This window comes from Girardinichthys multiradiatus, chromosome 10 (genome assembly GCF_021462225.1).
Source record: "Girardinichthys multiradiatus isolate DD_20200921_A chromosome 10, DD_fGirMul_XY1, whole genome shotgun sequence".
NCBI lineage: Eukaryota > Metazoa > Chordata > Actinopteri > Cyprinodontiformes > Goodeidae > Girardinichthys > Girardinichthys multiradiatus.
Window position 1 is genome coordinate 27,970,031 of NC_061803.1, and position 18,178 is coordinate 27,988,208.

The following is an 18,178-nucleotide window of genomic DNA, read 5'->3' on the forward strand; positions in this document are numbered from 1 at the left end:
TACTGGAAATCCTTGTTTCAAATCTTAGACGTAAAAAGCATCGCTCTAAAGCCATGCAGTTAAAAATACACCCACTCTTGTTTGTTGTTTTAATATGATACAGTGAAGTTAGCAAATTACAAAGTGTATGGCCTATTTGTACTGCAAATGAAATTTTAGCTAAAAACGAGCAGAAATGTAACATGTTATATTCAAAAGAACAAGATAAAGTTGCAAATATCTTGAACTTTTTTGATACCGCAGCTTTGATTTCTTTGACGCACTTTCTTCCCGCCTTTCAGACGTCCCCTCACCATCACCAATCTATATATGACCAAAAAAGATTATGATTTTAGTTTTATGAGTAAAAGTCGGAATAGCTGCTCTTCAATCGCGAGTTAGTTCAGTATTTTATGCGCTTTTTCGGTTCTGCTGATTACACGACTTTGGGTTCCCAAATATCCCGACCACACGTGAACGCAGCAGCAGCAGCTCATCTGTTGGACAGGGAAACTAATCAGGAGCGAAGTAAAGACTTTCCAACACTGCGAGCTAATCGACTAGCACGGCTCCTAAGTAAGCCGTCATTAGGAAAACGGAGTAGGGACTTTATTTCCGACGGACATCCTCTCCTCTAGACAGGGAACAACTTTCGAGCCATGTTATAGGGGGAAAACACTGTCTTGTTGCGCTTAAAGTATAATAGCGAGCTGCCTCCGGTCAGTAAGACTGCGGCTAGCTCCATATCGTTAGCTGAGTAAGAAGTGAAGTGGAGGCTTAAAAAACATGGAGCTGGACGAAGTAGTCCTCTACCAGGACGACTCTGGTGACTCGGACGTGATGTCCGAGCGGGTCGCTGGTCTCGCCAGCTCCATATATCGAGAGTTCGAGCGGCTCATCGAGAAGTACGACGAGGACGTGGTGAAGGATCTGATGCCGCTGATCGTCGGGCTTCTGGAGAACCTGGACTCGGTGTTCGCCGCCAACAAGGAGCACGTCGTGGAGCTGGAGCTGCTGAAGGAGGACAACGAGCAACTTGTCACTCAGTATGAACGGGAGAAAGCGCTGAGAAAACACGCAGAGGAGGTGGGTTTCCACTGCGACGCTGCCAAACTAATTTACCACTAGGATTATAGATTAAAAGGCTGGTATTATGTACGTTAGCATGAAAGATGAATGTCTTACTCTGGCTTTTCTCCACACAAAATCTCATTGTGATTGTTTAACTGTTTGTGAACCATTGTTCGGACTCTTTTACACACCCACAAAGTACAGCTTTGAGTTGAAATTAGGCGTATAACGTGTTTATAAAGTTGATATTGATGTTCTTTGTCCGACAGTCTGGTGTGAAATGAGGTAAACAGGAACATTTGGCTCTAACTGGACAGTTTTATTTACACAATTACTACTGATCAGGTTGGATGTGTTGCCTCAATGACAGGTGTAGCAGTCTAAAGTTCACATCACTAGTAGTGCATGCAATCTCAAACCCCAACCTTAAACTGATACAAATCATTCAGGAATAAGTTTGCAGCCTGTTTGACTTTCAGCTCTTGGATTCAGCTTCAGATCTATCTGACTGGACCCTACATTTGATTCATACTAAGTTTATAAAACTGTTGTTACAGTCGTCATCCCTACAGATGGTCTCATTTCCAGACCTTGAGAACTTTGCAAGTCTTCGCCCCGTCTCATTCTGCCTCTTTTACATCTCCGGCGGTGTAAAAGACTCAGAATTAAGTCTGGACTTTGACTAGGCCGGTCCAAAATCTTCCTTTGTTCTGTGCCATTCAGAGGTGGACTTGCTGATGTGATTTGGAGCATTGTCCACAACATACACTCCCCAAGTGTGTTTGAGCTTAAAGTCATAAAGTCGTGGCTGGAGATTCTCATTCAGGATTTTTTGGTACATAGCAGAATTCACAGTTTCAGCAATTACAGCAAGTTGTTCAGGTCCTGAAGAACCAGGCCGTAGACCATCACATTACCACCACCGCCTCTTTTAATTGTCTGTATAATTATTTTTCTGATATGCTTTTGGTTTTAAACCATTTGCAATGGAATGTGCACTTTCCAGAAAGTTGAAGTGTGAGACAACCTTGCGTTTGGGTTTTGTTTAGTTCTGGTCAGCAGTTTTTGTTGCCATGCCTTGTGGATTTTGGTAGAAGTGCAATTCCTGGCAGAGTTCACCACAGTTTCTTGTTTTCTCCATTTGTGGATAATAGTGCTCCCTGGAGTTCAACATTTAAAAGCTGCTTCTTGGATTTACTCAGGTTATCATTGTCTGATATTAAAAATGGATTTATGGTCCGAAAGATTTAAGAGTGACAAAGCACAACACCGTTTGGTTTCACACATTATGGCAACTTACAGCCAGAATTTCAGTTGTTTTCATTTCATTTGGCTGACCTGGGAGCATGATTTAGCATGTGCTTTTGGGAAAGAAACATCAGTGACTTAGTAGACTGAAATTAGCCTTCTGAAACCATAACAGACACTTGTCTCACTGACCATCCTCTGGGTCTGCCTGCAACTGTTTGATTGACAGGAGGCTGTAGTGTCACATGTTTCCCACTCCTACTGTTCAGACAGCCTCAGCTACACTGGGCTGCCCCAGCATGCCTCTCTGGGTGTTGGCTAAGAACGCTAAAACCAGGTGGATGACTAATATTTTGAATTATGGCAGTTTTCCTTTTAATTAATTGATGGGCTAATTTATTTGCCAGCCTCTACAACTGCCCTTTGGTTTCAACAGTTTTAAATGATCAGATGTTTCATACCTATGGAGTTTCTACCACTGTATTTATTATGATGATATAAGTGATGATAAAATTAGTTGACATTTCAGCACAGCATATTGGCCAGAAATCAGTCGCCCTGCAAAAACAACCAGAGCCAACCACAAACCCAATTTAGTCCGAGTGCTGCCGTGTAATCAGTGGGTATCTGTGATGCCATCATTGAACCATATTGTTATTTTTTTATGAAGACTTTACACCGTTAACTTGAATGCTTTATTAGACATGGGATGGTATACGTTTTTCATGGCATGATAAACTGGAATAATTTCTGTATTCCTTTTTGCAAAAGGTGGTTAATAGTAGATTGTTTTTACAGAATTTGAACAAGGTGAAGCTAACGCTATGCCACTAGAGGACTTCTGGGTAGAACATATTTACAGAGAAAGAAGGTTTTTCATCTTAAATGCAAAATGTATATATTTTTGCACAGTTTTGGCTCAATTACGGCTTTGAGTGGGTTGTTTTCTCAAGCAAATGGCATGTTGTAGAGTCTGTATACTCCAGACAGTGGCGTGCACAGAAATCTTGGGCGGCAGGTGCTCAAGTGGAAAAAAAGGGCACCTTGTGTGGCACATGGAACTGTCGGCTGCCTTTGCATTGTGAGATTTATTACAGACACAGGATGAACATAATTTATATGTATTATTAAGCACCCACAAAACAAGCTGTGTCCTGTGGGATCTAGGGAAATGACCACGCGGGAAAACTCAAAACAAGAATGCATTTTACAAAATTCTAAAGATTACTAAGACAACAAATTAGATTGATTAAAAGTTAGATTAGTGACTCACAACCAGCCTTTAACCTGAACTTCCTGAGTCAAATCTCTTTCTTCTTACACACTGAGTATATGTTTGTCTTGACTATATCATTCTGTACTTTTATCACAAAATATCTTCTGCACCAAATAACCTTATGTTGTAGCAAAGCAGGTCACACTGACAAATTTACCAGGTAGGTCAGACTAAATGAGTTATCTTCAGAAATGCGAGTAACCAGTGACCATTCTACAGTGTTAATCAACTATACCCAGAAAATAAGTTATAAAATCTTTATAGTCAAAATGAAGACTGAGAATGATTATAAGAAGAATCATCTATACTTCTGCAGGTAGCCAGTGTAATATATGACAGAAATTATTCTTAGAGAATAAAAATTAATGAGATTACAAGTCCTGAGAACTGATAAGATGTCTGCTATTTAGAAAATAAAATATTCTGATCACATCATCATTTTTACACATACAGAAGTAGAAAATACAACTTAGTCTACATGCCCCACATTTACTGAACTTTATTAAAGGTATTTTAGTAGTGTATGAATTGTAATGTTAACCAGCTCATTTGGCCGTATTTGCAATAAAAAAAAAAACATGAGTCAAACAGAAGTCAGCAGAGACCATAATAGCAAATGTAATACCGACATCTATGAGATAGATTTGAATAAATTTATTTATTCTAATTTAATCTAAGAGTTAAATCGTAGACATTCTCCTGGCGCCTGGTGGCGGCCACAGAAGACATAGCGGGTAAAGGTATGCCATTTATTGGCCTGTTCTGTTTAGATAAAATGGTACAAGGTGAAGTTTGAACTTTTTCATCTGAAGTTTAGGAAGCAAGTATATTAGTTTTGTTTGTTTCCTGGATGGTTAGCCGGCCTGTCGGCAGGGTAGGGCTCTATCTGACGGTGGAGGGGAGGAGAGAAGAGGTAAGCTGGATCAGCGCAGGTCCAACTCTCCGCTCTGCACGCAGCCCGTCTCCGTTGAGACACACGAGGCGGGGCATGTATGTCCGTGGGTGAGGCAGGGTGGTAGTTGTTGCTCAAAATTTCAAAAACGTGGGCCACTGGTATTATAGGCCTTTAAATTCAGAAATGGTACCTTGGGCCTCACACTATACACTGTAAAAAAAAAAAAAGAAAATTTCAGGAGGCCACGTTTTTGTCCATAGAATAAAAGGGCAGGTGCTCTAGCACCACCTAGTGTCTATCTGTGCACGTCCCTGACTCCAGTTAACAAATATTCAATTACTTAAATAGTTGGCGACTGTTTCATTAATCTATTAATCATGGTTATTCAGATTAATTGTTTCAGCCCTAAATGTATTGTTCCTTGTCGCAGGAAAGAAAAAAAAAACATTGGGTTGTTTCTCTGGAATGAAATGAACTTAAAATGTACCAAACCTTGCGTTAAAAACTGAGGGATGTACCAAACTGTTTAAAACACGAGAAACAATTATATCACATTGACTCATTGACAGAGACTTAGGAATATCTAGAATAAACACCATCTCTATCTAGTTGTATGTTTTGCTATTTGCATAGTAACACAACTGTACCAAGCTAAAATTAGCTGGTTAGCCAGTCTGGCTATCTGTGGTCCTGCAGGCGGCTGCTTCACTGACAGCTTGACACCTGTAGTTTTAAAATAGTATTCTCTTAATGAGAGTGATGGGCGGCATTACTTCAGTTTCCACACCATGAGCTTGGGTGTTTTTCCCAACTGGAAATATTGATAAACACCCAATTCTGTCTTTTCTGTAAATGAGGGAATAGGGTAGTAGCCTTATTTTAGGCAGCTAATAAGCAGTGTGCAGCAACAGGTGGCAGAGGGGGAGCGATAACTTACTACAACCGGAGAAACCCCAGTTCTCTCCCTGAGATCTCATCTTTTTCTTTTGCTGATCGAAAAAAATGTGTCTATTTGCTTCCTTAAATGCAGGAGATATTAAAGTTTTTGTGGCTTGCTATGAAATGAACCAAAGTTGCTTGTTTGTTCTCATTATGCCTGTTTCATAGATGATGTTTTGAACTTAGAATAAAACAACAACATAATTGGTCATAATTTTCTGTCAGCGTGTTGGCCATGGCTCAGTAGGTTTAGAGCTTTCCACCATATCAGATTACTAACTCTCTGACACTCAGCTGATCCAACATGCTGTGCACACAATGACTTTGTAATGATGATACAGGGTAATATAGACACTGGAGAGATCGGGTTGCAAAGGCATCTGCAGCACCAAACAATACTCATTCAGAGAGCTCTACAATTCAGATCAGAGATGTCCCGATCAAGATTTGTTTCATTCCTTGTCCCAAGCAGAGCCTGTGGCTCAACATATATGCAGCACATTGGTCCTCAACACACCTGTCCCAGGTGCAAATAAATCATTAGTTACCAAATATGTCCTGGATTTGACGTATATACAGCTACAGTCTTTACTTCACTCACGTCTTGCTGCTTCATGTTGTGCAGTTTGCTGTAGTCCTAGGCTATTACTAGCATGTTTACCCTGTCTTGATAAGCTTCAGTAATTTGGCTGTTTACATATTTTAATGTAGTACCAGTTCAAACTCGGAAAAAGTTTATTTTCCCGCTTTGTACTCTTAGCGTTTTGACCTTGACTGTTTTGAAATCTGCTGACGAGGGTTTCAGCTGCTCTCTGCAGAAGTCTCCCCAAGCAGTAGGTAACATAACAGACCGAAGGCTGAAGCAGCCAATACAATCTCTCTCACTATGAACACCATCACTAAGGGGGATAAATGGTCTTTTTTTTTTTTTAGGGGAAAAGCAGATGATTTGTTAGATCAACAAAACAAAATACTGTGGACATTCTGTAATGAAGCTTTGCATGCTGTGTAGACATAGATGGCCACACCAACAAGCACTGTTTGTGAACAACAGATGGTGTAATCCAGGAGATGTAACTGTGAAGTGTCGTCTCTGCAGTCCAGATATTGAACTGTTAGCAGTAAGTTTTCTTCCATATTATTTACCTAGAGAGTTCACCAGTGTTATTTTGGCAACAGCATACGTCCCAACTTTAGCTGTTGCTGACGCTGCATGTGATGTCATCAGCTCAGTTGTTGCTAAGCTACAGACACAACACCCCAATGCGTTTGTTTCAATTTCTGGTGATTTTAACCATGCTTCACTCTCTGCTACACTTCCAACATATCAACAGTTTGTCAGCTGCTCTACCAGAGAAAACGAAAGATTGGATTTGTTTTATCCAAATGTCAAGGACTCATACATCACTAAAGCAACACCTCCTCTAGGCAAATCAGATCTCAATCTGCAATCTTGCAGCTGGACAGACTCAGCCGGAATAAGGTTGCAGGTCCAGATGGTCTCAGCCCTAGAGTCCTGAAGGCATGTGCAGAGCCGCTCTGTGAGATTCTAGAGCATCTATTTAGTCTTAGCCTGGCCCAGGAGAAAAATCCAGTCCTCAATAGACTAAAGACCTGTTGCCCTGACATCCAACATCATGAAGGTCCTAGGGAGACTCCCGTTGGCCCACCTGAGAAAGCAAGCAAACTATCAGGACCCCCGTCAGTTTGCTTATCGTTGTGGTACTGAAGATGCCATCATTCATCTGCTTCAACAAACCCAGTGTCATCTGGTGTAATTAGGTAGTCAGCAGCACAGGAGCACCACAGGGGACTGTACTCTCACCAGTCCTTTTCACTCTGTACACCTCAGACTTCCTGTCATCTGCAGAAATACTCAGATGATTGCAGTCGTGGGGTGGATCAGAGATGGACAAGAAGATGAGTACAGGAAGGTGGTGGACCGCTTTGTGGCATGGTGTGGAAACAATCATCTCATCTTGAATGTGACTAAAACAAAGGAGATGATTGTAGATTTTAGGAGAAACAGGAATAGGTCAAACACTATTTCCATCATTGGAGAAGAAGTGGAGGTGGTGGAGGAGTATAAATACCTTGGTGTTCACCTGGACAACAGACTGGAGTGGAGATGCAACTGTGAAGCCATTTACAAGAAGGGACAGAGCAGACTGTACTTCTTGAGGAAGCTTAGGTCCTTCAGTGTTTGCAGCAAGATGCTGCATATCTTCTATAAGTCTGTTGTGGAGAGTGTGATCTCTTCTGCCATCATCTGCTGGGGAATCAGAGCATCAGAGCCAGGGACTTAAAAAAGCTCAACAAGCTGATAAAGAAGGCTGGCTCTGTTCTGGGGACTCCTCTGGAACCTCTGGAGATCATTGTGGAAAGAAGGATTCTTCATAAAATGAAGAACATTATGGAGAACCCTGAGCATCCTCTCCAGTTAGAGGCTTTTTCAGATCTGCTGTAAGACTAATGGTGGTTTTTAAACTAAAACTGGGAAGCTACGAGTGGCGTGTTTGTTAAGCAGCTGCCTGCAGGCTAGCTTCCTGATACTTACAGCAGTTGTTGTTGCAGCTTTTGCTTCACTTCAGTTCTAACTCACCAAAGTTGGAAATATGTATAATGATATACTCAGAATGTTTCTTATGACACATAATCATATTTTAATTCAAACGGCTTTTGTTTATAGATTGTTCCTGTAAGCAATTTAATTTAAAGTATAAATATGCACAAAGTGCTAAATCTCATGTGCTTATTCCTAGAAAACCTTTAATGGTAATCTAATCTGGGCTTGTGTATTTAAACAAGCATGTACACATGAGAACTTTAGTATAAAAAAAAACATTGCCTCTGTGCTCCTAATCGACCTGTTTGCAAATAATACTTAAGAACAAGTTTTTTTTACTTTTGAAAAAAATTAATTTATCTTACAAGAGTTTATGAAGCGAAAGCTTTATGTGTGTTTTATTTTTGTTGCGGTTTTATTTTTGATGACTTTTGCAATAACAGCTTAATGGTGAATATGAACTGCAACAGGCCTCACAGTAGTGTCTTCATAATTTATTTCTTGTTCTAACATGTTGATAAACCTTTTAGACATACCTGTACATGTTGTTTTTCTCTCTGCTTGCTGTGTCAAATCAGTCATCTTTAATTATTAAAGTATTTAATAATAGTTAGTTGACATGTTGATTGGAGGATCTTAAGATCAAACAAGTGCATAAATCTTCTCCTTCCAGATTATCTGTCTGTAACCATTTATTTATGTTCGTTCGTTCATCGTCTTCCGCTTATCCAGGACCGGGTCGCGGGGGCAGCAGACTCAGCAGAGACGCCCAGACGTCCCTCTCTCCAGACACCTCCTCCAGTTCCTCCAGGGGTAGCCCAAGGCGTTCCCAGGCCAGCCGAGAGACATAGTCCCTCCAGCGTGTCCTGGGCCGTCCCCTGGGCCTCCTCCCGGTGGGACGTGCCTGGAACACCTCCCGAGGAAGGCGTCCAGGAGGCATCCGGTATAGATGCCCGAGCCACCTCAACTGGCTCCTCTCGATGTGGAGGAGCAGCGGCTCTACTCCGAGCCCCTCCCGGATGGCCGAGCTCCTCACCCTATCTCTAAGGGAGTGCCCGGCCACCCTACGGAGGAAGCTCATTTCAGCCGCTTGTATCCGTGATCTCGTTCTTTCGGTCATGACCCAAAGTTCATGGCCATAGGTGAGGGTAGGAATGTAGACCGACCAGTAAATTGAGAGCTTTGCTTTTCGGCTCAGCTCTCTCTTCACCACAATGGACCGGCACAGCGCCCCCATTACTGTGGCCGCCGCACCGATCCGTCTGTCGATCTCCCGCTCCATTCTTCCCTCACTCGTGAACAAGACCCCGAGATACTTAAACTCCTCCACTTGAGGCAGGAACTCCCCTCCAACCTGAAGAGGATAAGCAACCCTTTTCCGGTCGAGTACCATGGCCTCGGACTTGGAGGAGCTGATCCTCATCCCAGCCGCTTCACACTCGGCTGCGAACCGCCACAGCGCATGCTGTAGGTCTTGGCTAGAGGGGGCCAGCAGGACCACGTCATCCGCAAAAAGAAGAAACGAAATCCACTGGTCCCCAAACCAGACCCCCTCCGGCCCTTGGCTGCGTCTAGAAATCCTGTCCATAAAAGTTATGAACAGGACCGGTGACAAAGGGCAGCCCTGCCGGAGTCCAACATGCACTGGGAACAGGTCCGACTTAGTGCCGGCAATGCGGACCAAACTCCTGCTCCGCTCGTACAGGGACCGGATGGCCCCTAATAAAGGGCCCCCGATTCCATACTCCTGGAGCACCCCCCACAGGGCATCACGAGGGACACAGTCGAATGCCTTCTCTAGGTCCACAAAACACATGTGAACCGGTTGGGCAAACTCCCACGAACCCTCGAGCACCCTGTAGAGGGTATAGAGCTGGTCCAGTGTTCCACGGCTGGGACGAAAACCACACTGCTCCTCCTGAACCCGAGGTTCGACTATCGGTCGGACTCTCCTCTCCAATACCCTGGCGTAGGCCTTACCAGGGAGGCTGAGGAGTGTGATCCCCCTGTAGTTGGAACACACCCTCCGGTCCCCCTTCTTATAAAGGGGGACCACCACCCCAGTCTGCCAGTCCAGAGGCACTGTCCCCGACTGCCACGCAATGTTGAAGAGGCGTGTCAACCATGACAGCCCTACAACTTCCAGAGACTTGAGGTACTCAGGGCGGATCTCATCCACCCCCGAAGCCTTGCCACCGCGGAGCTTTTTAACCACCTCGGTGACTTCAGCCTGGGTGATGAAAGAGTCCAACCCCGAGTCCCCAGCCTCTGTTTCCACCACGGAATGCGTGATGGCAGGATTGAGGAGATCCTCGAAGTACTCCTTCCACCGCCCGATAATGTCCTCAGTCGAGGTCAGCAGTCTCCTGCCCCCACTATAAACAGTGTTGGCAAAGCACTGCTTCCCCCTCCTGAGGCGCCGGACGGTTTGCCAGAATCGCTTCGAGGCCAACCGGTAGTCCTTCTCCATGGCCTCACCGAACTCTTCCCAGGCCCGAGTTTTTGCCTCTGCCACAGCCCGGGCCGCAGCACGCTTGGCCTCACGGTACCCGTCAGCCGCCTCAGGAGTCCCACAAGCCAACCACAGCCGATAGGACTCCTTCTTCAGCTTAACAGCATCCCTTACTGCCGGTGTCCACCACCGTGCATTTATTTATGTGCCACTTTAAATTCAGTCTGTAAAAATCCAAGGTGTTTTTTGCGAATTACGTCCCTCATCTCTCATTGAAAAGAATGAAACACCAACTTTGCTGCAAGACATTTATTGTTGTAATTTAACAGGATAAAATGTTGAAATTTGGAAGTTACCAAAGATCAGATCTACACCACTAGTTGTTCTTTCCCATTTTGAACTGAGTGCAGACTTGGCACTACAATGACTCACTATTGCATCTTGGATTATATAAGGGTATTAAAGGAGGGCAGGGCAGCTGCTCGCCATGGCATCTTTAGTCACTCTGCAACACATAGAGACAACCTTTAAAAGCTGATTATTTCTAATTCTAAATGGACTGAAAATACTTTTGATACCTAATGTTTTACAGTGAGATCATTCCAAGCCAACACCCGCACAAAACCCATAAGAAGTTAATTTTAGCCTATGACGCTGTTATGGAAGAAGTTCACACTTCATTGTACTTCCCCGTGAGCTTCACTTTCAGCGCTGGTGACAGAAAAGGAGCACTTAGAAAGCTTCTGCTATTTTAAACTGCTAAAATATTCTAATCATGCAGGCTGTTGGGTGAGAGGTCAAAACTACATACTAAAATATTGCAAAATATTAGGACTGCAAATAATGAATACTTTGCTAATCGATTAATCTGTCAATTATTTTTTTCGAATAATCGATTAATAATTGGATAGCAAAAGGTGCTTAGAGATTTTTTACAGAATTTGTACCCAGTGAAGCTAAAGCTATGCCAACTGGAGTTCTGGATAGAGCATATTTGCAAAGAACGTGTTTAGTCTAAAATGAAAAATGTACATGTTTTGTACAATTTTGGCCTAGTTACTGCTCTGAGTTGGTTGTTCTTTCAGCAAATGGCATGTTTTAGTCTGTATAATCCAGTTAACGATCATTCGATTACTAAATTAGTTGACAATTATTTCAGTGAACGATTAATCACAATTAATCTGATTAATTGTTTCAGCTCTACAAAATATATCTCATACTTTTACTGATGATCAACATATCATCAACTTGTATGTGTAAATAGAGCTGCTGTCCTGCAGATAAATAGTTTATATCTTAATGTTATATGCTTTTAATTGTTTTAACAAATAAAGTTTGGGATGCATTTGTATTCAGCGCCCCTAAGTCATTACATACGGAAAACCACCTTTTATTGCTATGATAACATCAAGGTCTTTTAGGGTATGGCCATGCTAATTGATACGGAAAAATAAATTCTTTACGGATGCTCATTTACGTCAGATTAATTTAAATTGAGCTGTTTTCACCTCCTTGGGTTGGTCCACAGCATTGCGCTACAGGGACAGAGAACCTGCCCCTTCCCTCCCTCGCAGCGACTCACTTGATGTGTCTGTTCTTATTTCCGTGGGTAAGAATCAAAACCTTGAACTACTGGAAGTTTAAAACTCCCGCTACATGGCAAGTATTTCTGGAGAATAACCTTGGCGACCCTCTTTAGTTGAAAAAGCTAAAGTGTTGCTTGGAGTTATTTTACCAATGAGGCAGACAAACAGGAAAAGCCAACAGGTGCTGATAAGTCCTCCTCCTAGCTGTGCTACAGAGCAGGTGCTGCACTCATGTTAATGTTTGACAAATTAAAAAAGGTCGAAATAGTCTCTAATAGTGAAGTAGTAAATATACCAGGTGGCACAAATTAACTTTGTGTCTAAATATGAACAATATTAATACCCCGTTATGATGTTTTGTCAAGCTAAGTTACCCCATAGTTAGGTGTATTTACACCAGTAGCATTTCTAGGCCCTGTCACACTGTAGGTATAAACTGACAAAGGGAAACTTCCTGTGGCAGATGCCTCCGATGGATGTGAAAATAGAGAAGGAGTAAAAATGATCAGTGCACCCCCCTTCCATCACTCCTCTGTTCACAAAAAAGGAAGTAAGGGCTAATATAGCTTCTAATAAACAAGTATTGTTAAATGGCATATTTGTGCTACAAATGTCAACATTAACAGATGGTGGACCCAGGCTTGAGTGAATCCCTGAATACATTGTAAAAATGTTTTTCAAATAAATAGACTACTGAATCTAAGGTAAATACTTCCATCAAGGATATTAACACAGATGGACGACATCTGTTATCTTGTCTACTGTTATGCTATACAGTGCCACTTTTTAATTACTAATTGGCTATGCCCTATTTAAGACAATAAACATTTTTATTTTTTTTCTGATCTTTAGAAGAAAGAACTATATGTCCTAAAATGTTTCAACAGTATGTCAGCAGACATAGTGTTTAATATCTCTTAGTATCTTTGTTGAATTCAAAACTTTATTATTGTGACAACCCTACTAGAGAGGGAAATGTTTGCCTGCTAATCGGCAGTGTGTTTCTAAGCTGCTCATTTAGACAGCAAGGCACTCTAGAAGCAGATTACTGCTTCTTCTATTAACCCAACAGAGAGTGTTGGCCAAATACCGCTTTTCTCTGCTCCGCTGCCAGAGGAATATGTCTCCTAACTGACTTGTTTCAGTGGAGGAGAGGAAAAGGCACGGCAGGAAATTCTTAAGGAAAAACAGAACCTCCCTGAGGTCTTTTGTTGGGTTGTTCGCTTACCTCTATAAGAAAACATTGCTGCTGGGTATAATGCCATCTGTTTGATCACCATTTATTACAAACATCTATTTAAACACTAGACAGGCAATTAAATGGTTTCAGTAATCTGGTTTGGTCTAACGTAACAATAGCTGAGGTTTTGTAAATGCTGACTTTGTTAAAAACAATTAAGCTCTGTCCATTAGGCCTTCCAGTTTAATGAAAGGGATGCTTCAATAACAATGAAATGACAACCTAGTACGACTGTGAACTGCTGCAGTCACATACCTTACTGTCACAGTCATGGGAAACTGAAATACACCCCTGGGGTTTGTTAGTTTGAAGATTCCTTCAGCAGTATCTTGAACATAGTCATTCTCTGTTAAACTTTATCAGCCGATCCAACCGTGGATGAGGAATCTTGGGATTGGTATTTGACTCTATAATACTTCGTTATCCAGAGTAGTTCATGACCGACTCAGTAACTTCAAGATGCCCAGATCGTGTGGCTGCAGAAGCCTTAATCATCAGACCTCCTCCGCCAAGTTTAATAGGTGGTGAAGTGAACAGAGATTATTTGAAACACAATGAGAGACAATCTGAAACCTTTGTTCTATTTGGTAAAACACTAAACAGGGATTCTTAGTATTCCTAAAACTATTAACCTCTTGTCCTGTTTTTTTCACCCTAAAACAGTCTCATCTCATGAGCTCCATCATTACATCTCAATGTCATACAGATGTTAATGGAGTTGCTTGCTGATTTTAATGATCAAATCTTGGGGGGATGCCAGCCCTGGGTGTTTGCCACTGGCCGCGTACCTCTTGCCGGGTGAGTTTGTCCCATCTTGGTGGGGGGTCAGGGGTTCCGTTGTGGGCGTGGTACTCTGTGGTGTCTGCCCTGTTGCACGTGTGGGCTGGGGTAGCGTTGCGGGGGAGCCTTGCCAGGGGTGGGATGTGGCGGGGTTGCTTGGAGCGCGGCTGTATGTGGAGCTTGCGCTGTGTGGGTGTGGCTTCGTCAGCTTTTCAGGGATGGAGCTCATCTGTGGGGGTGTGCCCCTGTGCTGTGGGGAGGGGATTCATGGCGTTTGAGTTCGGGGGAAATTCATGTTGGGGTTAATTGGGGGGCTCATGAGCTTAGGATTGGAATTCATTGGGGGGTTGGAACTGTTTCATCCTGTGGCGGCTCTGGTTGGCAGGCTGGTTTGGACCATGTAGATCCCTCTATTGTACGTGGCCCCCTCTACGGATGAGGATGGGGGCTCAGGTTCAGGCACCAGCCTAGGCTACCCCAGCCCAGGTTCAGGTGCTGGGGTGGTCTGCCAGTCTCCAGCCCCGGAGGGAAGGGGACCTCCTCCTGGGTCCGGGGACAGGTTTCCCTATGGCACCTGTCCACGGACACCTAGACCTGGGAGTATAGAGTTTGTATGGGGAGTGTGAGTGAGTGTACGACGTCCATTGTTGTTTGTCTTTATGTTGGGTGTGTGGGTGTGAGTGTTTTTATGTGTACGCATGAGGGTGGGAACGTGGGCTCGTTGCTGCAGCTCCCTGGGGCTTCTGCACTGTGGCTGCTGGGTGGTTCCCCTGGTCTCTCCTCTGCTCTTCTCTGAGGGGGGGTTGCGGTAGTTCCAGCAATTGTTCTCCTGGGGTTCCTGTGCTCTGAGGGCCTTTGGATGTCTATGGCTCGGATCTCCTTCGTGTCTGTCCCAGGTCCAGGGCGGCAGGTCTGTGTCTCCTCACACTTGCTATTGCATATTTTTATGGAGAAACCTTGTATACACAAGCGCGCTCACACTCAGACCCACAGGTGTTTAGATTCAGGCGTTAACAGATACACAAATGTTCTATAATTCAGCCGCATTTTACATTTACATCTTGCATTCATAAGTGCCGTGCACTTTTTGGATAAAAAGCTGTTAATATGAATGTTTCTGCAGATGTAGAAGCAAGCAGGGCGTTATCTTGTATTCTCTTCATCCTTTTTTCTTTCCTCCATTCTTTTCTCCTTCTCTCCCCTTTTCCTGCAATCTGCTGGGTTTCCTTAGACAGAAAAACTTTTTATCCAATTTGAATAAATAACTAACTCTGACTGCACTGTTCAATGGTTAGGATTAATTGGAATGTATGTACCTGACTGTTGTGAAGTTCCTTGAGACAACATGTGTTGTGAATTGGCGCTATATAAATAAAACTGAACTGAATTGAATTTTCCTTGTTGCCCCACCTCTCTCTCTTTTGTGCTTCTTATTTTTTTCCTTTTCATTTCTGCCTCCATGTCCGTAACAATTGAAATAATCCCAAAGATCAGATCTTTATTTTACCACTACTTTGAGGACAAGATTTGGCTCCTATTTCTACTCGTACTCGGACTTCATTGTGCTGAGTGACGAAAGTCAGGATTCAAATGTCAGCCTTGAAATTGGTGAACTTCTAACTGAACTGCCTAGTAATGGTGCAGACCCAGTACAACATTCTTTGTTTTTGATGGTCTATTGGATAATTAGTTTCCCACTGATGGATCTGCCTCAAATGCCTTAGAGCTGGACTGCTTTTTAGCATCTTTTCCTTGAATCAGGTGTTGTACCAATAAATAAACCACATCTTTTATTTATTTGCAATGTCATTTCTGCATCCTGCAAACACAAAAAAGCCACCAAATACCCTTTTTGATGAAGGTAATAATGAGACATGCAGTGTTGTCTCTCAGCAGTCAGTTTATTAGTTCAGATGTCAGCGACCTCCCACACCAGCTATCATGAATACCGAAGGAGCAGTCTGCAGCCAAAATCACTGAAAGAAGCTGATTTCAGTCTCTGTCAATTGAGTCCCAATACAGTGGAGCCTGTCTGTGAGAGTGCACACACTTGTTCTGGAAGCACATGTGTTTGTGAGTGTGTGGTGGCGCTCAGGGACAAAGAGAGCATTGTCCATGCAGTGTTGGGGGAAGAGAGCATGCTAAAATGCTGAAACACTTGTTCTCTAGAGCGTTGTCATACGCACGAACCCTGTTCTTGGGTCATATGAGGAGCAGCATGGTCAGAGAGGAACATGTCAGAGCTGGCCTATTGAAAGTTGATTTTTCTTGATTGTTCTTTTTAGTTATTTAATGTTAGAGTAATCTTCATTACAGATTATACTTCCACTAGCTTTCCCATAATACAAGTTAACTCAATTCTAAAGTAATGTTCTAAGTAGATTTATGTGGACATGTGGAGTTGTTAAAAATACTTAAGTTGTGAGTTTCTTTACTGGCCGTCCAGGTCCATTTGGGCAACCTAAACAATTCCTTTCAGAACTGTTAATACCCCTTAAACTTTTTCACGTTTGCCATGTTATAACCACAGATAGTGTTTTATCAGGATTTCATGTGACGAAGCAATATAAAATAGCACCTGTTTGTGAAGCGAAAGAAAAAAGAAATGGATTTCAAAATTGTTTACTAATAAAAATGTGAAAGTGTGGCATGCATTTATACTCAGCCCTTTTTACTCTTATACCCCAAAATAAAATCTTGTGCAACTGATTGCAGTGGCCTACTTAGAACATAGTCATCTTGCATATTATTTAATCTCAGAATAAACCCAGCGGTTCTGTGGGGGCCTCAGAAATCACTCGTGAACAAACAGCATCATGGAGACAAAGTACCATGGCTGCAGGTCATAGATAATATTGCAGAGAAGTTTAAATCGGGTTTAGGTTATAAAACAGTACATGGAGCTTTTGACATCTTAGAGCAGTGTTCAACCCATCATGTAAAAATGGAAAGAGTATGGTTTAGCTGCTAATATACCAAAACATGGCTGTCTTCCTAAATAGACAATAAGAGCATTAGTTTTAGGAGCAGGTAAGGAGATCATTGTGACTCTGAATGAGCTACAGATATCCACAGCTCAAGTGAAGGCATCTGTTGACAGGACAAATATCTTCCTAACGGATGTCTGTCAAGAAGAAAGGAACTGTAATATGAAGCCATGAGAAGACTTATTTGCCATGCCAGGTAGGGTACAGAACATATATCAGGAACAAGGTGATCTGGTGTCATTAAACCAAAATGAACCTTTCTGTGTCCTAAATGAAAATCTCAAATGTGCCTGAAAACTACACTGCATTTTACCATGAACACACCATCCCAATGGTGGGGACAGCCTCATGCTGTGGTGATGTTTTTCTTTAATATCGCCAAAGTTGCTGGTCAGAGTTGATGGGAAGATTGATGGATGTAAATATTGGGCAGTCCGTAAAGAAAACCTGCCAGAGGGTGCAGAGGACCTGAGACTGGGGCAGAGGTTTACCTTCAAACAGGACAGCAACCCTAAACATACAGTCAGAGCTATGATGGAATGATTTATATGAAAATGTATTTATTTGTCACAATGGTGCTGTCAAAGTCCACAGGTAAATCCAATTAAGAATTTGTGGCAAAACTGGGGATCATCTTCCTTCCGTTACACTATTTTGTGTTACTCTGTGTTGGTCTATTGCATAAATTACAACCCCTGGCAAAAATTATGGAATCACCAGTCTCTGACGATGTTCCTTCAGTTGTTGAATTTTGTAGGAAAAAAACAGATCACGGACATGACAAAAAACTAAAGGCATTTCAAATGGCAACTTTCTGGCTTTAAGAAATACTAAAAGAAATCATGAAAAATAATTGTGGTAGCCAGTAACAATTAGATTTTTAGAACAAGCACAGGGAATAAATTATGGAATCACTCAATTTTGAGGAAAACAATATGGAATCACCCTGTAAATTGTCATTACAAACAATAACACCTGCATCAGATTAAATCTGCTCATTAGTGTCCAGGTAAAAAGGAGTGAACACACCTTGGAGAGGTGCTGCAACAAGAGGACTGACATGAATCATGGCTCCAACACCAGAGATGTCACTTGAAAAAAGGGAGAGGATTATCAAACTCCTTAAAGAGGGTAAATCATCACGCAGTGTTGCACAAGA

The 18,178-nt window shown here is 42.5% G+C and overlaps 1 protein-coding gene across 5 annotated transcripts in view; it reads left to right on the forward strand.

Annotated features, from left to right (window-relative positions):
- Positions 1–230: 230 nt before the first annotated feature.
- spag9b (sperm associated antigen 9b) overlaps positions 231–18,178 on the forward strand; it is a 78,918-nt gene continuing 60,970 nt past the window's right edge. For 2 of the 5 annotated variants that reach the window (XM_047378105.1, XM_047378107.1), the window contains exon 1: positions 257–1,065. In XM_047378105.1, the coding sequence (XP_047234061.1) occupies positions 766–1,065 (300 nt within the window). In that variant the 5' untranslated portion in view covers positions 257–765. Of the gene's footprint in view, positions 1,066–18,178 lie in introns of all 5 variants that reach the window. The other 3 variants (XM_047378103.1, XM_047378102.1, XM_047378106.1) reach the window with 3 other exon arrangements.